Source organism: Podarcis filfolensis (assembly GCF_964270895.1).
Source record: "Podarcis filfolensis genome assembly, chromosome: 14".
Taxonomy (NCBI): Eukaryota; Metazoa; Chordata; class Lepidosauria; order Squamata; family Lacertidae; genus Podarcis; species Podarcis filfolensis.
Window position 1 is genome coordinate 52,262,163 of NC_139616.1, and position 22,650 is coordinate 52,284,812.

General features: G+C 55.8%; 2 protein-coding genes across 7 annotated transcripts in view; one reads left to right on the top strand and one right to left on the bottom strand.

The window, feature by feature from the left end:
* Positions 1–1,340: 1,340 nt before the first annotated feature.
* Positions 1,341–12,461, top strand: SLX4 (SLX4 structure-specific endonuclease subunit; the record flags this gene model as incomplete). Of its 3 annotated transcripts, none has more annotated exons than XM_083585575.1 (14): positions 1,341–1,416; positions 1,796–1,996; positions 2,320–2,461; positions 2,873–3,094; positions 4,879–5,084; positions 5,704–6,002; positions 6,628–6,844; positions 7,003–7,091; positions 7,385–7,531; positions 8,061–8,230; positions 8,386–9,872; positions 10,086–10,191; positions 10,289–10,732; positions 11,720–12,461. In XM_083585575.1, 14 exons carry the CDS (start codon positions 1,410–1,412, stop codon positions 12,039–12,041), a joined length of 4,059 nt encoding a protein of 1,352 aa, XP_083441701.1. In that variant the 3' UTR covers positions 12,042–12,461. The 3 variants fall into 3 exon arrangements, with proteins under 3 accessions (XP_083441701.1, XP_083441700.1, XP_083441699.1); XM_083585574.1 differs by having other exon boundaries at positions 1,381–1,612; XM_083585573.1 differs by having other exon boundaries at positions 1,414–1,612; positions 7,301–7,531.
* Positions 12,462–13,864: 1,403 nt separating this feature from the next.
* Positions 13,865–22,650, bottom strand: part of CREBBP (CREB binding lysine acetyltransferase) — a 62,637-nt gene continuing 53,851 nt past the window's right edge. For all 4 annotated transcript variants that reach the window (XM_083585518.1, XM_083585516.1, XM_083585515.1 and 1 more), the window contains 6 exons: positions 22,187–22,300; positions 20,921–21,086; positions 20,140–20,307; positions 19,431–19,592; positions 18,979–19,260; positions 13,865–17,995 (listed from right to left, as the gene is read on the bottom strand). In XM_083585518.1, coding sequence (XP_083441644.1) covers positions 15,791–17,995; positions 18,979–19,260; positions 19,431–19,592; positions 20,140–20,307; positions 20,921–21,086; positions 22,187–22,300 — 3,097 coding nt within the window. In that variant the 3' untranslated portion in view covers positions 13,865–15,790. The remainder of the gene's footprint in view (positions 17,996–18,978; positions 19,261–19,430; positions 19,593–20,139; positions 20,308–20,920; positions 21,087–22,186; positions 22,301–22,650) is intronic.

A 22,650-nucleotide genomic window follows, 5' to 3' on the forward strand; every position in this document is an offset into this window, starting at 1 on the left:
GCTCAGAGTTTCCCCTCCCCCCGCAGATGCAAGGAACAGATCTTTTCCTGCAGCAGTGAGTTCCGCAGGCTTAGGTTGGAAGGTCAAACAAGAGTACAGCCAAGAAATTGAAGCAAAGCAGCGGCCAAGAGCCCTGATCTTTATTGTTGCAACAAGGCTCCCAGCTACAACATAGAAGCAGAGAGAAGCCCAGATCAATGGGTTACATCTGTATTTCAAAGTTTTCCAAAGTTTCCCATAATACATCTCAGAATGCATCATCAAGACATCATAGATATGTCAGAAAAGGTGTGGTCTTGGGTAGAACCTGAGATCCAGGCATGCCCCTGTCACTCAAATATAGTCTCTTACACTTACTCCATCACAGTACAAAGGAAAGCATTTACAGTTTCCAGGTGTCAAGTCAAATACACCCCTTTGTCTTGACCATCCCACTACGGGGTGGGTAGGCATTGTGATTGAGATGGTGATCTGTCTGACACTCTTGGGGCAGGATATCACCCTTATACCTCACTTCCCTGGATCCTAAATGCCATTGGAACTGAGAAGATTGATACAGTGATTTCCTATGAATTTCATTCTCTCATTGAGCCACTACATGGATACAGTTATCAGCGAATTGCTACATTTGGTATTGACCCTTTCCCTGTTTTCCTTTGTTGGGAGTGTCAGGCTCCTGAGCTGAGCTCCCTTTGCAGATGCAATCAATGCCTTTGCAGAGATGTCGCTGTTATTTTCTCTTGACACGGGAGGATTTGCTTTTGACAGGAAAGGCAGGGAAATGTATGTGAGTGAATGGTTTGGTGAGTGCAGGGGAGACTCCTCGTGGCGGGGGCGTGTCGGGGGTCTCTCACTCCCCCTTCCAGTTTTCTCAGTCGCTGTGCATTGCAAAAGGGGCAGCGTCCCAGTCCGGGTGAAGAGGGGGCTTTGCAGAGCTCGCCCGGCCCTTGGCTACACCAGGCAGCTGCCTAGTCGAGAGGCAAGTCAAGCAGCCAGACCTCTGCCCAGAGGGAAGCCTCGGCCGCCCTAGCCGGGGGTCTGGCAGGGGAGACGAGGCCGAGGCCATGGGGAGGGAGGGGTCCCAGGGTCATCTAGTCCAGTGTTGCCCAATCTTGGGTCTCCAGCAGTTTTCGGACTACAATTCCCGTCATCCCTGACCATTGGTCTTACTAGCTAAAGAGGATGGGAATTGTAGTCCGAAAACTACCGCGTCTCGGCTCGGTGGCGTCATCATCCGGCGCAGAGGTGGATCCGCCCATCGGCTCCCAGGCCGGGTCCCGGCATGCTCCGCGCCACCCCACCCGGCGCCTCCGGAACCCCTTCCGGGGGCGGGGAGGCGCTTCCACTTCCCATCCGGGCCGCTCTCCCCTCTGCGTCTCTATGGCGAGTCCTCCGGCCTCGAGCAGCGCATGCGCGGTAGCCACTCCGCCGCCCATGGGCGACTCGGAGGACGAGTTCCGGGCTTCCCGCCGCGGGCGCCTCAAGTTGGCGGGGGTTCCGCAGGGGGGTCGCCGCCGCCGCCCTCCGCCCCCGGCTCCTGCCGCCGCGAAGACCCAGCATGGCGGAGAAGCCCCTTCAGGGGCGCCTGGACTCCCCCCCGCATCGCTTATTGGTATGACCCGCTTCCTTGGGCTTCGCTCTGGCGGGTCGTACCAAGAAGCGCTGCGGGGGGGGGGCGTGTCTCAGCCTGTTTCTGGGGGGTCTGGTGGGGTGGGGGGTCTGGGGGGCACACAGGGGGCAGCTCCTCTCTTTGCAGCAGCAGCAAATGGAGCCCGCCTGCTTTTCCCCCCGGCAGGAGCCCCTCCAGGAGCGGGAGACGCAGCAGCAGAGGAAGGAGGACGCGGCGGAGGAGGAAGATGCAGCCGCCCCTGGCAGGGGATGCCGCAGGAGGAGCAGGGATCCGCGCAGGTGACCCTGGAGCCCCTGGTGCTGCCCGGCGCCTCAGCCAGGAAGGTGGAGGAGGACCAGGCCAGGAGGCCGCCCGCTTGCCAGGACGGTCAGTGTCAGGCCTGCCCCGTGTCCTGCCATGGCTCAGTATGGACGTCTTGGGGGTGCGTGTTGGGCAGATCCTTCACCCCCCCCCAGCTCAGATGCAGCGTTTGCATCCAAGGAAAACAGGATCCTGCCCAAACCTGCTTGCTGGATTGAAGGTCTGGGTCCCAAGGCTGGTCGCTGTCCAAAGGTCACAGCTGAGGCTTGGAAAATGCTTTCCAGGCTCCTCCTGCACTGTCCCAGAGGCACCGGCACTGTCCCAGGGCGTCCTGGGGGTGAGGCTGCTCCGAGGGAGCCAGGGGGCCTGACTCTCTTCTTGCCCCCTAGTCCAGTCCTGGGGATGCCATGGGGCTGCTCATCCGGAGCTGCAGCTGGGAAGTCTGGAGGAGGCCGGCTGGGTGTTCTGCCAGATCTGCCAGAAGGACCTCTCTGCCATGAACTCCGTCCGGAGGGAGCAGCATGTCAACAGGTGGGGGCTCCTTGGTTTGGGCAGGCGGCTGGAGGGAGGGGGTGCTGCTGGGAGACTCAGGCCAGGCCTGGCTTAGCCAGCGGGGCAGCTGGCTAAGCCAATTGATTTTAATCAATTGTTTTTATACCTGGTGTTAGCTGCCCTGAGCCTGGGGAGGACGGGGTATAAATAAATATTATTATTATTATTATTATTATTATTATATACATTACATAGTTTGTAATGAGCTACGTTTCCATGTTTTTTTCCTTTTCCCCTTTTCTATTTAATCTACTGTAAAGAGTTCAATCAAATATGAATAAAACCTCAATAAAAAATAAAAGGCTTCTTTAGCAGCCGAGCTGGGGCGGGGTGGGGGTCCTCCTCTCCTCTGAGGGCTTCCTGCCTGAAGAGACTCTGCTTTTCCTCCAGGTGCCTGGATGACCTGGAGGGCCCCCCTCCTGCCCCCCCTGCCAGGGGCCCGGTTGTTCCCGAGTGCCCCATCTGCGGAAAGGGCTTCAGCTCCCTCCAGAGCCGGGGCAGCCACCTGAAGCGCTGCGCTGCCAGGATGGAGGTCCCCCCCACGCTGCTCCTTCAGGCGGTACGGCAGCAGCAACAGCAGACCTTGCTCCTTGGCCCCCCAGCCGCCCAGAGGTGAGTCCAGAGCCCCCTCCAGCAAGAGCCCTTCAGGGCGCAGGCTCCCTTGGATGTGGAGTCTGGCTCAGTGAAGCTCTTCCTCCTCTTGGCCTCTTGAGTGAGCCAGGGGTGCAATTAATGCCTCACTTGGGGAGGAGGGGGTGCTGCGCCCATTCCCCTTCTTGAGAAGACCCCCAAGTTCTGAGCAGCCCTCCTCTTGGGACTTGAGAGGGGAGCGTATTTGGAGAAAACCGCTGACCTGCCTTCAGGATTGCCCAGTGGTGCTGAAGGACTGAAGAAGTGAACCTCGGCTGCCAATTCTCGTTGTACACCAGTATGAAGCAAGCAGCACATAAGCGGCACACAAACCAAACCATTCTGTGTGCTAAATCTTATATTAATAATCCAAAAATTGAGAGAACAAGGTACAAGATCTACTACAAAAGGCACAAACAGAAAACTGAAGAAGCCTGAGACTCTTCATGGGCGAAACAGGTGACAAACGCCGGCACCCTGTCTAACTCTGGTGCGTAACATCACTGACACTCCGTTTGATCAAACTTATCTTTGTTGATATCTACAGGAGCCTGGCTAAAGGAAGTTTAAAGACTGAATCTTCCTTTTGGACACAATTTGAATGAGTTTTCTATTTGTGGCTTTTGTTGTAGATCTTGTAGCTTCTTCTCTCAATTTTTGGATTACAGTGGTACCTCAGGTTAAATACTTACCAGTAATTTATTCCGGAGGTCCATACTTAACCTGAAACTGTTCTTAACCTGAAGCACCACTTTAGCTAATGGGGCCTCCTGCTGCTGCCGTGCCGCCAGAGCACGATTTATGTTCTCATCCTGAAGCAAAGTTCTTAACCTGAAGCACTATTTCTGGGTTAGTGGAGCGTGTAACCTGAAGCGTATGTAACCTGAAGCGTATGTAACCTGAAGCGTATGTAACCTGAAGCGTATGTAACCTGAGGTACCACTGTATTAATATAAGATTTAGAACGTAGAATGGTTTGGTAGTGTTTTGTGTGCCGCTGATGATGATGATGATGATGATGATGATGATGATGATAATAATAATAATAATAATAATTTATTATTTATACCCCGCCCATCTGGCTGGGCCTCCCCAGCCACTCTCGGCGGCTTCCATAGAAACCAAAAATACAGTAAAATATCACATGTTAAAAACGCTTATGTGCTGCTTACTTCATACTGGTCTGCAGTGGTGCTGAAGTGGCTTGGTCACCCTGGCTGTTGACATCACACTTGTCCTCTCCTTTTCTTTGGTCTTTTGGCACTGTGGACCTTGCTGTCCTTCTGGAGCAGCCCAGGGAGGGGGGCACTGGGGACATCCTAGGCCAGCGGTTTTGCTGCTGCATCCAAGACCATTTCCCGAAAGTGCTTCTTGGGGAGGACACTGCTTGGTTACCACGGGTCAGTTCCTGTGGCCTCCTGCTGCCCTCTTGATCCTTGCCCTATTTCATGTCTGCCTGAAGCAGCTGGGAGCTGTCATCGTCAGGAGTGAGATCTTGCCAGTAGGTGGTTGGCACCCGCCCAGCTCTGCTTGAATCAGAAGAGGTGGTTCAGGTGCTAGATCTGGGCTTAGAGATGGAGCGGCCCTGCAGGGCGGGAGCTTCCTGGTCTGCAGAGATAGGAGCACCTCCCCTCTGAAAGGCAGCCTGGTCCGTAGACAGGAGTGTTGCAGGACGCTTAGGGTGGTCCACTCAGACGGGGGGGGGGGCAGCTGTTGCCCACTGCAGCTCCTGAGCTGGGTTAACGGACCTCTCCTGCCCTGTCCAGCGGCTCCAAGCGAAAAGGTGCCTCTTCCGCACAACGCTTGCTGAAGAAGCGCAAGGCGGTGGCCGAGGTGGATGGAGCGACGGAGGATCTGCTGGTTGCCATGGCCATGTCCCGCTCTCTCTTGGAGGAGGAGGGGGGGGAGACCAAACGGCTGGCCGGGAGCAGGCAGGACACCGCTTTGCAAAGCAGGAAGCCCCGAAAAACAGGTGAGCTCCAGGCAGGGCCTGGCGGAAGGTGACCGGCCCCCGGGGGAGGTCTCTGGTGGCTGCCTCTGGGCTCAAGGCAACTCGCGGGTTCCTTCTATGTCCTCTGGAAATGTGCTTATTCTGCAGCTCTCTTGAGAACTTTTGCCTTTTTCCTTGGTCCCTCTCATCCTGTTGAGATGCCAGGAAGAGCCCAGCGCTGAGATGGGCTGCTTTCAGCCTGCTGTGCCAGGAAGCTGATGGGGGGAGTGGGCTTGTGCAGCTCTTGGGTGCCTTTCATCCCAGGCCAGATCTTTAGCATGTCCATTTCCTGCATTTATGTCTGTGGTTGCGATTTCTTCACTGCGGGGGGGAGGGGGTTAGTCTGGATGACCCCTGGGGTCCCTTCCACCTCTCTGACCCTCTCCTGCCAAGATCCTTCAACAGAAGCTTCTCAGACGAAATGCCCTCGTTCCCAGAGGGCGATGTGGGGAACAGCTGTGGCCTCTGCTGCTTTGGGGCTGCTGCTTCCTCCTCCTGCTTCTCCTCCTTGCCCTTCGGAGACCTGGGTGGCCTTTGCTGTGGGGCAGGCAGGGGCTTCCTCTGTGGCTCTCAGCCACGTTCCCTGTGTGTTGCTTCCTAGAGAAGAAGAACCGAGCGAAGCTGGGCCTGTCTCTGCCTCTGCTGCTGGCCCAGGACCCCCAGGAGGCCCGCCGGAGGATGGAGGCTCGTGTGGCGCAGCTGCTCTCCGAAGCGGAGGAGGAGTTCCCCAGCACCCCCCAGCTCCCCCCCAGCCGCCTCATGGGTGCTGAGCTGTTCCGGGGAGCAGGGGGGGCCCACGGCTCTTTGTGGGAAGCCAGCTCCTTGGCAGGACTGTGTCCCCCGGGCAGCTTTCAGGCCATGGACTTCGCCCGCTCTGTTTTGTTGCAGATGCCCGAGGAGGTGGGTGTCTGTGTTGGGGGGGGGGCTCCAACTCCTGCCTGCTTATTAGGTGCTCAGTAATCAGGCTGGCAAGGTGCAGGGGGTCTCATCCGCACATTAGCGTTCCTGGGACTGCCTGCTCGGGATCCAGTCCTGGAGAGCCCTTTTGAAACGGGATCTCCTTCTGCGCGGTTGATCCTGGGGCTGCCCTCAGGTTGCGTTTTTTCGGTTTATGGACCTCTGAAACACGGAAGTACTGGAACGGGTTACTTCTAGGTTTTGGCGGCCACGCATGCGCAGAAGCACTAAATCGTGCTTTGCGCATGCACAGAAGTGCTGAATCGCAATCCGCACGTGCACAGATGCGCCACTGCGAGTTGTGAATGTGCATCCCGCATTGAACACATTTGCAACCCGAGCATCCACTGTGTGTGTGTGTGTGTGTGTGTGTGTGTGTGTATATATGTGTGTGTGTGTGTATATATATATATATATATATATATATATATATATATATATATATACACACACACACACACACACACACACACACACGGGTTGAGAGATGGTGGGTGTTGCCATTTGGGTTGGCTTCTGGCGTGTTGAGGCTAAACTTCATGTCTGCACCCCAAACCTTCCTTTCCAGGGAGCCGTGCTGGGCGTGGCTTTGCCATCCTCGGGGCCCATCGGACCGGCCGAGAGGGAGCAGGGGCCGGTTGGTGCTGTGCTTCTCCCAGGACGCGCCTCTGGAGATTCGAGGGAGAGGCTGCCTGGCCAACCGGGCGATGCAGAGGCGCTGCAGGACCTGGTGGAGCTGGCGGGAGAAGGGCTGACCCTCACCCAGTGGCAGCAGGAGGGGCCAGGTGAGCAAGGACTTCCTTGGGGAAAAGGGGCCGGCAGGTGCAGAACTGAGCCTGCAAATAGGAGTCTGGGCTGCGGACGGGGGCAGAGACCTGCCTGGACCCAGAGCTGGTCGTCAGGTTACTTATTGTGAACCTGTGTTTTTCTCCCTTTGCTCCAGGTCAAGGTTGGCTTTCTGGTGATGTTCTGCAGAGCAGTTTTCTCCAACCACTGGAGAAGCAGCTGCCCCAAAGGAGCTGTCCTCAAATGGTAAGGCTAGACCCCCATGTTTCGTTGGAAGGGGGGCACTGTGTTAGCTGGGAAGCAGGGGATCCCGAAACCCCCTGGGAGGAAGCCCCCCTGAGCCCCTTGTGGATGCACAAGGGAAATCTGGGTGCCTCTGCATGTGGGGGGTGAGGGGGGTTTGAGCCCCACTGCGGTCCTTCCTCAAGGTCCGTTTGGCCCCTGCTGTTTTCCAGGAAGGAGCTGGAGCAGGAGCTGGAGTGTGGCCATTCTCTCTCTCTCTCTCTCTCTCTCTCTCTCTCTCTCTCTCTCTGTCTCAGCTCCTGCTGGGCTCCTTGGCTGATGCCTTCAGAGGGATGGTGAACAACCCTCACCTGAGTGACATCCAGTTTCAGGTGGACACTGGGGAGCTCCTCTACGCGCACCTGTTTGTGCTTTATGCACGGTGCCCACAGCTGATGGAAATGGTAAGGATGAGCGGCTGGGGGGCACATCACCCCGAGGGGTCTCCTTGTTCCTGGCCTGGGTTCTGGGTCTGTGGGTATCAGGCAAGGAGCGAGACTTTGCCCTTGCCGTTTTCTCTTCATGTTGGCTGAGATTTGAGGAGGAAGCCCAGCCGTGTTGCCTGCCTGGGGGAGGGCGATGGAATCCGCTGCAGCCTTTGGGTCTTGCCGCTCCAACGCAGGAGCCACAGGAGAGGAGGGTCTCCTCCGCAGAGAACCCAGCAGCCATGCGCTGTTGCCGGCAAGAGCTCCTTGTGCAGCAGGGCGTGTGGCTGAGGGGTGAGAGGAGGCAAGGAGGACCAGGGGAGGCAGGTGCCAAAAAGGGCGAGAGGGAGGGGAGGGATTGGAGCTTGCCTGTCGTCCAAGGAGGAGGAGCAAGCTCTCCCTGCAGGCCTGCAGCCAGGCTGCTTAGGGGCACTTTGGCAAGAGGGGATGAGGCTCAAAGCGGTGCCCCAGTCTGCTGGCTGCTCCAGAGTCCTCTGTCTCTTGCCAGGCGGGCTGCGAAGGTTTCCTCGTGGCTGAAGAAGGGGGCGCAGGGACCCGCCGGGTGCTGCTGAGCGATGTGTCGAAGGAGGCCCTGGGCGTGTTCCTGAGCTACCTTTACACGGCCGACGTCTCCGTCCCTCGCCATGTGCTGTCGGAAGTGGCTGCTTTGGCCAGGAGGTTGGTGGGCTGCTTCTTCCTGGTGTTTTCCTTGCTGCAGCTGGATTGGGCCCTGCTCCCTGCCCCCCCCCAGGCTGACTTCCGCTTTGACGCCTGATGGAGACACTTTCCCCCCTCTCTTGGAAGCGCATTTGCACGCATGTCTTTTGTTTCAGGTTTGGAGTGACGGAACTGGCTGGTGTCTGCCGTGGCTGCCAGCCTGGCCCGGGGGCTCCTGGAGTTGAAGAGGAGGCAGGAGAGGACAGAGCCAAGACCTTTGAGGAGCTCCTGAAGTCCATGTGGCTGGAGGAAGAGGAAGAAGCCTTCCTGCCGGGCGGAAAGCTGGAGGAAGCCGACAGCGAGGAAGTGGGCGAGCAGGAGCTGGAGCAGATCTACGAGTTTGCTGCCAGCCAGCGCAGAGCTGCCCACGATGGGCTCATCGTCCGCAAGGGAGCCGCTGACCCCAGGAAGGTGCCACGGGAGCCTGCAGAGGGCAGGGCAGCCACGGCAGAGTGGACAGGAAGCCTCTGCCCGGAACAGTCCCAGTTGCCAGCTGCTGCTGCTGCCAGCGACACAGGGCGCCCCCCCAGAGCTGCCTCCAGAAGAGTGCCCCAGATGGAGGAGGAGAATTCAGAGCAGCATGAGCACTCGGCAGTCCTGTTTCCTGCCACCCAGGGTGACCGCTCTGGGCTCTCTCAGCAGAGCCGTTGTGCCAAGGAGCAGAGGGGCAGCGCAGCCAGCTCAGGCCCTGCGTCTCAGGGATTTCCCGGCCTCCTCCAGGGGCCACCGAGGAACCTCTTGCCCCTGGGATCCTCCTCTCCCAAACGGAGGCCGGCATCACCCACCAGCCCCTTGGCACTCCTCTCTCTGAGCACTCAGGGCCTGTTCTCTCCCCCTCCGAACAGCGAGTTGGAGCGGCCTGCACGGAACAAGAGCCCAGGTCCTGGCTGTGGGGCCTCGGAGGGCAGCCCCATTGTGCTCTTGGATTCTGATGAAGAGGCAGAGCTTGCTGGAGCGGCCCTCTCTGGGCCACGCACAGGGGCCTTGCAGTGTCAGTTGAGCCAAGGGGGGGCAGATGTTTCCAGTGGGCAGAGGCCGTCCCTGCCACCCGCCCGTGAGGTGGGTCCTGGGGGGCTTTGGGACGCTGGTGGAGGAAGTCCTCTGCTTCTGAGGCTGGCCAGCAATGGAGAAGAGAGCTTGGAAGAGGCCTCCAGTTGGAGAGTGCCGGACACTCCTCTGCTGGGTGGGTGCAGCTCCACCTTGGCCCCCGGGACTGAGGAGCAGGGGTCTAAAGGGGCTGGAGAGAGCCCACCCACCTGCAGCTCCGCTACCAGGCTGCCTCTGCTGGGACCCCCGTCTGCCCGGAAGAAGCCTGCCAGCAGCCCCGTGGTGGTTGTGGGCGACAGCAAAGAGGAGCTCGCTTCAGCAGCCCCTTGGCCCCAGAGCAGCCCCCTTGTGCCTGGGGAGGACTCCCTGTGTCGCTCGGAGGAAGGGGACAGCCTTCTTTTTCTGACAGCAAGTGCCCCAACCCCACTGGGGACTCCGCCAGCTAGGAGTCCCATGGCTGGGGGAGCAGCTGCCCCCCACTTCGGAGAGAGGGGTGCTTCGACAGGAGAAGACTCCGATAGCAGCGAGGTCTTTCCTCTGACCCAGAGAACGCCTGGTAAGTGGCCGCTCTGGGCCCGGGGGGAGCAGAGGGTGGGGAGCACTTGGCATGGGGCTCTGGGCTTGTGCTGTGTGGCATTGGCTCTCTGGCCGCTTGGTGCCCAGACCGCCACCCCCTGGCAAAGCCCCTTTGGCCCTGCTGCTCACCTTCCCCTCGCCGGGCAGCCCAGCTAAACCTCCTGAGGGCTGCACCCACCTTGCTCTGTTCCAGATCTTGCCTTTGAGACCGGGAGCGAGACGCCGAGGGCAGCTCCGCCCACCCCAATGCCATCTTACTCCATCATGGAGACCCCAAAGCTGAAGAAGGAGCTGCACAGGTGGGTGCTGTCGGGGGCAGGGGGCAGGCTCCTCCGGCAGGGAGAGGAAGGCTGCAGCGTTTGCCCCTGTGACCGCCTGTCTCTTGTTTCTTCTCAGGTTTGGAGTCCGTGCTCTCCCAAAGCGGAAGATGATCTTGAAGCTGAAGGAGATATTTCAGTACACTCACCAAGGGACCAGAGCCAACCCCCAGGAACAGGCGGCTGTGGCCTCCCAGCTGCCCTTGCCCCACAGCTCAGCCCAGCCGGTCCCGAGGGAGCGAAGGCTGGCCGTCACCTCCAGCCCCGTTGGCAAGCGCCTGCCCGGATCTGCTGAGCCTTGCCAGGGCGCTGGGGGAAGGCAGACTGTTGGTGGCTTCAGGGATCCTTCTGGCGGAGGCCGTGAGGGGCTTGAGCCCCCCGCTTCAGGGCGGCTTCAGGGGACAGCCTCACTTCCAACAGGATTTCCCCCTGGAGGAAGCACCAAGGACTGGGCGCCCACGGCCTCCCAGGAATCGACTGCGTCTTCAGGGACTGGCAGTGATGTGTCCGTAGCATCCCAGAGGTAGGAGGCTGGCTGAGGGTGGCGTGCTCCTTCCTGCTGGCTCCCTCTGGCCAGAAAAGGCCTCTGAACGCAGCTGCCCAGACAATGGCCAGGCTGCCAAAACCCAAAGCCAGCCTTTCTCACCCCTTGAAACCGTGTCCTGTCCCTCTGTCTCCACATAATCTGCTCAGTGGGAATTTGCTCAGGAGCTGAAACCAGACCCCCCTCCCGTCCCATCCAGCTGCTCTTCTGCCCTCTTTTGAGTTTTCACAGCAGCCTTGGCCCACGGCCTGTCAAACATTGCTGTCCCAGGTGGAATCAGGGCTTCTTTAGAAACACAGCGAGAGCAGAGAGACTTAGGAAGCGGATTTGTGTGCCCAGAGCCAGGCTGGAGTGGTTTTCCAATGGTGCCCAGGCAGGCCATTACTTTTGCTGCAACAGGGTTTGGGAAGGGCAGCGCAGAACACCTTTGCATGCAGAAGGCCCCACATTCAGTCCTTTGCATCTTGTTCTGTCTTCTTAAGAACTCCAGTCCTTTAGCGTGGCTCCACCTACACTTTGGAACTCCCTGCCACTGGACACAAGGCAAGTGCCTTCACGGTCCTCTTTTTGGCACCTGCTAAAAACGTTCCTCTTTAGATGAGCCTGTCTGGACATGCAGAATAGGGGTGTGTGTTTAAATTTGGTTTTAGTTTATTGAATGTTTTACTGGTAATGTTATTGTTTTGTTTACTGTTTACTGGTAATTTTATTGTTTTATTTTAAAAAAACTTTAAACCTCAAAGTGGTTTACAGTCTAGTGATGTATACATTTTATGAAATAATAACTCAAAACCTGTTTCCCAGTCTGCTAAATTGCCAACAATCTGCCTCCTATGTTTTCTCCTTGTGTGGCACCTGATCCTCTGGCCAGAGCAGTGGTGTGTCCCTGACTCCTCGCAAAGGGCCAGTGAAGGGAAGAGCTTCTGACCCTCTCTCTCTCTCTCTCTCTCTCTCTCTCTCTCTCAGCTCTTCTTCAATGGAGTTCGGCTCGCTGGTCGAGGAGGAAGAGGAGGAGCCCGTCCCGGCTTCTCAGGCTGCAGCCCGCGAGGCACACAAAGTAGAAGCCTTGCGGCGCCACCTCACCTCCAAGCCAGCTCTTTGCCGCCAAATCCTTCTGTACCAGCCCATTGAGTTGGCTGGGCTGCAGGCAGAACTGAAGGAAAGCGGCGTCAAGATTGCGATGGGCAAGCTGATGGACTTCCTCGACGCGCACTGCATTACCTTCACGACTGCAGAAGCCCGGAGGGAGAAGCAACGGCATTCCAAAAAGCGGAGACGGCGGTTCTGAGGAGTTTCTATGGGCCTTGATGGTGGAACCGCCGGCGCTTTGCCCACTCAGCTGCCTCTTATCACTTCCGTGCGTGATTTTTCTTTGACTGGAAGAGCTGTGGCAAAGACATGACTAAGCCTTCCGCTTAGATGATGCACTCGGACTGAACTGTGCTCCTCCATGGGGGAAAACAGCTTCTTTGGTGGCCGTCAGCTCAAATCTGTACAGAGCAGGTCCCTGGAGCGGCTTGAGGGGGAGCGAAGAGAGACGCTGAAACACACTGCAGTTGCTTCAGGGGCTCCTCATTGCAGGTGCAGCTGCAGCCGCGTCTCGGCCTGTGTTCGCTGGCCAAGATTATGGGTTGTTAGATGTGGCTCACCTTGAGCATCCCTCTGTACCTGTTGATCTGTGCCAACCATTAAACATGTGGGTGTAACATGCCTGTGTAATAAAAATGTTTCACTAAAAGCGATTGGGATGAACAGCGAGAGGTTCCTCAGGCTGCCCCCAACTTGCTGCTTTCTCCGTCGTCTGGACAACTGCCGTCAGCTCCAGCAAGTGCTGTGCAACCCACATCCTTTGGAGGGTGGTCTGGTGCTAGGGGCTGGTCCCAAGGGGGTAGAATTGGGGCTTGCATTTCTAGCTGCTCATATACAGTAGAACCTCAGTTTTTGGAACATAATCTGTTCCAGAAGACTTCTGAAACATTCAAAAACTGAACGTGGAAGCCTCAATTCAATAGGGAAACTCAAAATGGAAGCCGCGTCAGACGTTTGGGTTCTGAAAAACGTTTGAAAATGGGAGCATTTACTTCTGGGTTTTCAGCGTTCGGGAGCCGAAACGTTCGATAACGGAGCCGTTTGAGAACCAAGGTTTGACTCTATAAGGATGGAGTTGAGGAAGTGTTTGTACTGTGCACAAAAACGGGTTGGCAATCTTAAGCTTACTCTAGAGCAGGAGAGAGGCTTTATATTGTTCCTGCCATTTAGTCTGTACTGGAGCCTGGATTTGTTTTTAAATGATGCACATGCCGTTGTTCCCAGTGGCGGTGCTTCTGCAACAGGCCCTTTTGCCTGCACAGGCATCTCCCAAAGGGAAGAGTGCGGGAAGCTCAGGATCGAATGGATTTCCATTTTGGCCTTGTACTCTTTCTAGCATAAAACTGGCTGCCTCTTCCGAGAATCGCTTGTCCTTAAGAACTTTGGTGGGCTGTCTAAGATGCCCTTCACAGGACCAGCATTCAGTGCAAGTTGTTTATTGTAAAGCTGTGACGTCTCTCTAGCCAAGAGCACTGCAAATTGTCACTTGTTCTTGGACTTTTAACTAGCTCTAGCAGGGATTCTATATAGAACACACAAGCAGCCTTTTAACCAGTAAGTATGAGGTTTTTTTTGGGGGGGGGCCACGGGAGTTGATGAGGAATCTACCCTTTCTTTTTCACACTAGCACTGCAAACCTTTTTAGGCAGAAACATGCCACGATGCATGCAAGAGGTCTGACTCGCATCAAATGTGCTTGGGTGTCTGTAGCCGCAACCCCGAAAGGTAACTAAAAACTCCCTAGGACTAAAACTTTGTGATGGTCCATCCTTTGGCTGCTTCCACCTACAAAGGCTGGAGATGTGCTACTTAGAGGAAAATGGTAGCTTGCATGCAATAGGTGGCTGCTGCTTTCTATCTTTTCCGCTTCAACATCAGAAGCCGGGCAGAAATAGCTGTCGGAAGAAGGAGTTGCCTGCAAATTTCCACTTGGCCCAATAGGGCCCTGAGCCACTTGGAACCACCCTTGAAGTATTTTTTACCAGCTTTATTAGAAACACCAGCACATTTCAAGTTTCTTCCTTTTTGATCACAAATATAGGTTTTTGCTTTTCTTTTTACGTATACAATATGACACAGCATTAGGGCTTTCCATCCTTTTAAACATGTCTTGGGTTGTACCCACCGACCACAGCTCAGACTGGACATCTTGCTTGCTGAAGAAGATTGTTACAAGGGAGAGGAACCCAAAGCGCCAGCTGTCTGGTGTGCAGATGTCCAGTTTAGAAAATCAGAGACGACACGACTGCCGTTAGCATTGGGAAAGACTTGTGTGTTTGGGTTCCTATTCCAACACAAAGATAGAAGGAAGCACGTATTTCACGTTCAAAACCAAGCAAGTCAGATGTTCAACACATGAAAAAGGCAACTTGTTTAAAACCATTTCCTGGCCAAAAAAATTGGATTCTACAGATGAGGCAAGAGGCTCGCAGCAGCAGCAGCAGCCTCCCAAGTGATACTGGCTTGTCCAACATCATCGAAGAGGAGACGGAAGAGGGCTGCTGGCATCAGTTACTGCACAGAAAGCCCTGAATTTTGCCCTTGGTTTTCAAATCAGGAATTTGTATTGGGTGAATTTCCTGGATCCTAAAATTAATGTTTAACTCCCAATTGGTGGTCTCTTGTCAAAATTAATGTTTTTGATTTTTAGAAAAAGCAAAGATAATTTTTTTATTCCACTTAACACTTACGAATGAACATCTCCAAATACTAAACCACTGTGAAACCTATGGCTGCCCTTCTCTGTCCCTTTCGTAGGCACACACAGATGGGCTCTGTAGACCAGATATGCTGTTTGCAAGGTACCGCTGGCTGGGTCTATGTGATGAGTGAATAATTAGCCATGTCTTACAAAGAACATGATCCAAAATATATATATAAATAAATAAAAACCTTAAACATTCTTACATGGGTTTTGAAGAACAGAATACATGTTAAAAACTTCAGTAATTTATATCACTTTTAAGCAATACTTTATATACAATGGAAAAAGACATGCATAGTCCAAATACAATGTTGAAAACAGCATTTTTCATAACAAAAAATCCAAACACTAAGTTAATACCATGTACATGAATTCAAGAAGGACCACCCTTTTGTCTGTTGCAGTTTATTTAACAATATGCTATAGAAGTAAGAAATGAGTTTTGTTCCCCCCCTCCCATTCTATACAGTGATTGAATCTTCTTGCATTTTTCATATTTATAGTAATTCTAGAACTTGCATGATTTACACTATAATTGCTTTTCCTCATTTCAAGTTTCACATCGATGAATTAAAGAAAAGAATATGCTTCTTCTGTATTAAAATTAGCATGGCCTAAGAAGTGATCATCCCTATTTTATTTCATTTCTTTGTAAATCTAAAACCAGTTTTTATCCGAGAAACAAAGCAACGATTTCTACATTGCAACACAGGTATGTCTGTGTGTGTGTGCGAGCACGAGAGTCCGTTCTCATCTTTTCCAGGGGCGATAATACTTCAAATACCTGCAGAGTTCAGTATAGAATTTTAAAAAACCCTTTCTGCCAAATGCCAGAAAGTGAGCAGGATACATTAGAATGTGGCATTATTTGAGGAATCCGTTTCTGAAGATTATTGTTCTTCTCTGTTAAAACACAAATGCTTAGTCTTGAAAGTACAAATAAAAATATGACTATAATGGACTTGTTCTCCCCCTTTAAAAAAGCAAAGTCAACAGTTAACAACTAAAAAAACAAACAAACCCCCCCCCCCCCACAACAAGAACAACAAAGAGAGACCAGATATTTTAACCACACCTGGCTGGCTTTAACAAAAAATATATATATTTATATATTCTTTGTTTGTTTTTTAACAGCAATTCATCCTCCGGTGGGTCCAGGACAGACCAGCCCCATCCCGGTTGCCCTCGAGCGTGGAGAGGTCCGTGTTTGGGGAGCCGAAGGTCCAGGCCTGGGAGGACGTCCGCTACAAGCCCTCCACAAACTTCTCCAGCGTGTCCCCCCCTGTAGTGTCGCCCACCAGGGACAGCTCGTTGGGCAGCACGTTCCTGTTGGGCGGGTTGAGCTGGGGGAGCATGGCGCTCTGCTGCTCGGGGGTGCCCAGGTGCCCCTGCTGGTCCAGGGGGCCGGCCAGGGCCGCCACGGCCCCCAGCCCCGGGTGCGGGGAGCCAGTCTGCGGGGAGGCGTGGTGCGGCGAGGGCTGGATCCGGGGGGACGGGCTGGAATGTGGCGGCTGCGACTGGGGCCGCGGGGACTGGACCGGGGCGGGCGACCGCACCTGGCTGCTGAGGGAGGCGCTGAGCTGCTGCTGCTGCTGCCCAGGGAGGTGGGGGGCCGGCTGCGTCTGTCCTGAGAGCAGGTGCTGCTGCTGCTGCTGCTGCTGCTGGGGGCTCATGGGGTTGGGCTGCCCCGGGGAGCCCATCTGCTGCTTCATCTGCTGCTGCTGGAGGATCCGCTGCTGCAGGGCCTGCTGGATGTTGGCGCTGCCCTCGGCGCTGCCAAGGCCGGGCTGCCCCCCCATTTGGTTCAGCTGTCCCATCGGGGCCATTTGGCCCAGGCCCCCCGCCTGGATGGAGAGGTGCTGCTGCTGCTGCTGCATCCGCTGCTGCTGCATGGCTTGCGAGTAGCCTCCGCCCGGGCCCTGCGGCTGCGGGAACTGGCCGTGCGCAGCCAGCCCAGCCCCTCCTTGCTGCTGCTGCTGTTGTTGCTGCTGCTGCTGCAGCAACTGCCTGCGGATCATCTCCCGGTACTGCGGGCTCATGTTGGCCATGCCAGCGCCGTGGGCCGGGTTCATGATGCTGATGGGCTGGCCCTGGGGGCTCAAGCCCCCCATTCCCGGCTGCTGCAGCGGGACGCCTGGCCGCTGGACGCCTGCCTGCAGGGCGCTCAGGTTCGGAGGGTGCAGGCCTGCCGGCGGGGGTGGGGGCGGTGGGGGCGGCTGCTGCTGCTGCAGTGCCGGCTGGGGCTGGGGCTGGATGCCAGGCTGGTTTGCTACGTACTTGGCTGTTCTCTGCTTGATGAAAGCCGCCATGAGCTGCGGGTTGGACTTCAGGATGTTGAGCACCTGCTGCTGCTGCTGCGGGGAGCTGGGAGACTTCAGAGTCCGCAGCAGCTCCTGCAGAGCGGCGTTGGGGGGGATGCTGCGAGGGGGCTGCTGGACGCCCGGCATGCGGGGGCCGGGCCCTGCCTGCGGCGTGGCGAGGGGCAGGGATGGCCGGGGCATGCCGGGCTGCAGGGGCTGCTGCGGGGCCAGGGGGGCTGCCTGCCACTGCCCGGCTGGCATGCTGGGCATGAGGGGGCCGCTCACAGAGCTGGGCCGGGGCACGCTCATGCCAGCCGCCTGCAGGGGGTTCACGGCGCCCACAGCCGGGCTCCCCATTCCTGCGCGGGCAGGAGGCAAGCCGTTGCTGCTCACCCGGTAGAGCTGCTGTTGCTGCTGCTGCTGCTGGGCCGCCTCAATCTCGATCTGCCGTGCCGCTTCCACGGCTCCGGGGGGTGGCTGGGCGGGCGGTGGGGGGGCCTGGGCCTGGGGAGCAGCCTTGCCAGCGGAGATGGGGGGCGGAGGCTGAGTCCTTGCCCCGGGAGGGAAGCCGGCTGGCGACATGTTGACGGGCGAGGGCTGGGGCGGGGGCTGGGGCGTCTGCGGGGTGCTTGGCTGCTGCGTGGGGGTCCCCGGCGTGGCTGAGGTAGGAGAAGGCAAACTTTGCTGAGGCACATTGCGGGTGGTCATGGTGGCCATCCTGCGGCGGATGAGCTGCGCCTGCTGCAGCCGGTGCTGGATCTGCTGCTGGCGGAGCTTGTGTTTGATGTTGATGCAGAAGGGCACGGGGCACTTGTTCTCTTGGCAGTGCTTGGCGTGGTAGCAGCACAGGGCGATCAGCTGCTTGCAGACGGGGCAGCCGCCGTTGGTCTTGCGCTTGCAGCCCTTGGTGTGCTGCACCACCCGCTTCATCTTCTGGCAGGACGGCAGCGAGCAGTTGGCGTTGCGGCACTGGCAGGCGTGCACCAGGGACTGGATGCAGCGCTGGATGCTGAGGCGGCGAGACTCCTGGGGGCTCTTGGACTGCTGCTCCCCCTGGCTGTTGCTGTCGTCGTCCAGGCCCAGGCCCCACTTGACCATCTTGTGCTCGTGGCTCTTGGTGTTGTAGCAGTTGATGCAGAGGTCGTAATCCTGGAAGCGGAGGAGAGGGAGGCAAAAGTCAGAGCTCAAGCAGGGCACACACACGAGGGAGACCAGACCGCTGAGGGGACCTGGGGGTCCTCAAGCCCTGTCCCTCACACAAGTGGTGTCTCAGGCTGGGCCACACTCCCGGCTTGGCCCAACCACCCAAGAGAGTTCCAAAGTCAGCCCTGCAACTGAAAGCAACCAAGATGCACATCCTTTAGACAAGGAGGCACATTTATTTCATGGAATTGTGCTGTTTCATAGAATCATAGCCTTGTAGAGCTGGAGGGGACCCTGAGGGCCATTGCCGGGGAACCCCCTGCAAAGCAGGAATCTCAGCTAAATCTTCCCTGACAGATGGCCATCCAAGCTCTGCTTAAAAACCTCCCAGGAAGGAGAGTCCACAACTTCCCAAGGGGGCCAACTCTGTGGACTTCAGAGCCAAATACAACTGTGACATGTAGTTGCTTGTGGTCAGTTTTTAAAACATGAAAACAAACACTGTCCCCCTGAAACAGACAGCATTCCACACACGCAACTTGAGAAAGCAGGTTGTCTGTCCTGGTCATAGGAGCCACCCAGTTAATTGCCAAGGACACTGGAAGGGGAAACGAAGGCCCATGAGCCTCTCCGCAATGCAGAAGGCTGTCTGGCCTGAGGGAGATGCCCCAAGGCGCAGGAGAGAAGAAAGGATCAAAGTGCTTCGTACTAAGCAATGCTATTGAGAAAACAGGAATGAAAACGTCCAGAGGCTCTCTGGGAAGCCTCTGCCCCCTCCCTACTCGACTGGGAGAAAGAGGCTGCCTTGCCTTGCAGAAGAGTCTCTCTACAGCAAGGCAGAAGGCAGAACACACTTCCTGTCCATGCCCTCAACTGCGTTCCCCAAGCAAGGATGTGATGCCATCCCTGGAGCCCGGAGCCCTCTGGCCAGCAGGTGCCACAGAGGCCAACAGCCCCAGGAGCCCCCCCAGCAGCCGGCAGGGGCTCACCTCACAGACTGTGCAGTGCCACCTGGTCTCCACGTGGTGCTTGCACTCGTTGCAGGTGTAGACGAAGCGGTCCTGGCCCTGCGTGTGCAGCTCCACCAGCATGCAGAGCGTGGACCACTTGGAGCGGCGCAGCGAAGAGAACTCCCAGTGCTTGTCTCTGGCCAAGGTGAGGAAGGCGTCCCGGCCGTCCATCAGGTCGCAGCTGAGCATCGGGTCTGGATCCACGATGGGAGGCAAGGTGTTGACGACGGGCCCGGCGTGCAGGTGGATGACAAAAAAGACCTGCAGGTGCGCAGGCCAAGGGACAGGTGAGCCCCAAGACACCTCCGAGGCGGGGCCTGGGGAAGGGGCTCCCTGCCCCTCACAGCCCCCCACCTGCCTTCCCATGGATGCCCCAAGCCAGGGCAGAGGGAGGGAGGGAGGGAGAGAGAGGGAAGGGCGTCTGCAGGTACCTCCTTATGCTTCTCCATGGTGGCATACAGCTTCTGGGAGAGGTCATTGGAGACGCTGGGCAGGGTGGGCTTCTTCTTGTTGGCTCTGCTGATGCTGCTCTTGTTCTTGTTGGTCTTCTTGTTGTTCTTCTTCTTGGCGTTCTTGCTGTCCCCCTGACTCCCCTGCAAGGCGGACGCAGAAAGGGCTCAGCAGCTCCTCCCGCCAAGGCAGGCAAAGGAGCCTCCGCCTGATGGCGTGGGGAGGAGGGGGAAGCCGTTCCTTGGCACCACGCACCTCACGCTCATAGAGAAACAGGAGGGTGTGCAATCAAGAGGGACAGAGATCTGAATGAATAGGGGCGGGGCAGGAGTAACTGCCTGAAGAATGCCATTTCCCATTTAATCAAATTTTAGGAGAAACTCACACCCTGGAAAGCCAGGTAGAAAGAATTTCTTAATCACCCTTTTTGCAGGGTGGCATTCTGATTGGTTCAGGCTTCAGGATGTCCTGCCCCCGCAAACCCCATTGGCTCCTCCCAGGGAAGGGCTGCCCCAGTCTAGAACTTGCCCTGGATTCTCTGATCAGCTCTGGAGCTGGGAGAATGACACACGCCTGTTATCATTCTCACTCACGGAATTTCTGCCCGCCCCAAGGAGCCAAGGCGGCCTGATTTCAAAGCAGACCAGCAGAAACCTCCCAGCCTCCCACAGCGCTCAGGACTCCAGTCACCTCCGTTGTTTCGCAGGCTGCCGTGCTTTCCTCCTTCTTCCTCTCCTCCTCCTCTTGTTCCAGCTCCTTAATGCTCTCTTCCAGCACGTTGGGCCAAAAGTCACCCTCAAAGTAAGGCAGTTCCTTGGCACTTGTCAGCCGGTCCTCCGTTGCTTGCTTGAAGATGTCCTGCAAAAACACCACGAGAGGCTTAGTTACGATGGCGGACAGGATGACACCCCCAGCAGATGCAGCAGAGGCCCAGGATCCTACAGGGTGAGGCTCCTTTAGCGCAATCTGGTTCCTAGTACTTGCAGACTCTTTCCTATGTCTCATTTCAGCTTGTTTACTATCTTTTGAATGTCTGCTCTGCTAAACAGGCCTTATTCCCCAGCAGATGGGTTTAGGATTGCAGCCAAAGCCTATCGCACACCAGGCATTTGTGAAAAAAATACATGCCACTGTGCTGAAGGTCATAAAATAAATACTCCTTTTCATTTAAAATATTAATAAACAGATGACGATGATTTATTTATACCCTGCCCATCTGGGTGGGTTTCCCCAGCCACTCTGGGCGGCTCCCAACAAAATTTTAAAAACATGATCAAACATTCAAAAATTCCCTAAACAGGGAATTCCCTAAAATACTAAGATGCCAAATTAGCTGTTTTTAAAATTTCTAATATGGATGCTTAAAAACAACAACCCCCTTCTCAGCCTGAAGGAGCTGACCCTTAATCTCAGAGAGGCCTGGCCAGCCTGCCTCCCGGCTGCACCCGCAACCAGCCCCCCTCCCCCTCACCTTGTAGTCATGAATGATCCTCTCCGCAAAGGCCTTGTCCAGCATCTTCTTGTACCATTCCTGCAGGCGCTTGGGCTTGGGGATTTTCTGGTCAGGAGGGTGGCAGTGGAAGATGTAATCGTCCCCCTCACTCGGGGGGCAGGCCCAGATGTGGCCCGTCACGTACCTGGATGCCGCACAAAAGCGTCCCAGTTAAGGACTGTCCCACCCAGGATCTCAGGATGCCTCTGCTGGGAAACTGCTCAGTTGCAGGCCAATGTCACAAGGCTGTGCCTTCTCAGACTTACTGCCCAGGGATGCCTTGGGCCCACACCGGAAGGTATTACCGCCCACGAACGGGAACATCCAAGGACCAGAGGGAGGCTTGGAAAGCGCATCTGCCCCACCTTCCCTCTCCCAGTGTGTCCTGCATCAGCCTCCACCACCAGCCACCACAACCTGGGGGAGCTCCAACATCTGGCCGCTTCTGCAGCTGGCTCAGAGTTGAAGCAGACCAGCAATGTTTCCAGAACTAGTGCATGGGACCTTGTGGCCAGAGCACCAGACAACACACTTTTTTGCACTGAAAAGCCTTCATAATAACAATAATATTTTTTTATTTATACCCCGCCCTTCCCAGTTCAAAAAACCGGGCTCAGGGCGGCCAACAACAAATTTAAAACACTTAATTGATGCAACAAAAAACAGCATAAAATACAGTATAAAACGTGAATAACAATAAATTCAGAATTCAATAATCAATTTAGGGGGGAAATCCATCCAATAAACATTAGATGATCACCAGGGCTAGCTGGCTAAATTAGTCCTATTTGGGCCAGTGAGGTGACCAGGGGAGAATTAGCTGTGGGATCCCAGAGCGGGTAATCTTCATAAAAAGGGGAGGAGGAGGGAAGGAAGGGGAATAAAAGATCAGGCTAAGTTCAAATTGAAAGCCAGGCGGAATAGCTCTGTCTTACAGGCCCTGCGGAAGTCAGTTCAATGCTGCAGGGCCCTAGTCTCATGGGACAGAGCATTCCACCGGGTCGGAGCCATCACTGAGAAGGCCCTGGCCCTGGTGGAGGATAGCCTGACTTCTTTAGGGCCCGGTACTTCTAAACTATGGTTATTCATGGACCTTAAGGTCCGCTGTGGGGCAGACCAGGAGAAGCAGTCCCATAGATACAAGATGACCCCACTTCACAACGCAGGAGCAAGCAGCACGTAATGAGGCAGAGCCTCCCCCCCCCCCGATGTGCCGATGCAAAGACGCCACAACAAAACACTCACCCCAGTTTCTTGACGTATTCCAGATAGCCAATAAGGATTTCATGATAGACTGCAGTTCGCAGGCATCTTGGGCGGAAGAAATGAATGCTATCTAAGTAGGAGATGTAAACACGCCTGTGACAAAAGGGAAGAGAGAGTTTGTGGAGTTGTGCTTGACAGCTACGTGGTTGTCCCCAAATGACAGAGTTGGAAGGAGGGCTGCCTACTGGGCCCCATCGTCATCACAATTCAAATGACCTACAATTTCAGGCTGTGTGTTTTTAACGTGTGGACAGAGCTAAATTGCATGCAGACCTAAGCAACAAAATTTTTGACATCTGGGAATAAGAGAGAAGGGAAGGAGACTTCCGGTTCGCTGCGGAGGTTAATGGCAGCGAGCTCCGTGTCGTCCACTTAAGGGACGACACGGTCCAGGCAAATAGAGGCTTGGACTTCATTTTGGCGGACAAAGCAAAAAAAAGAGG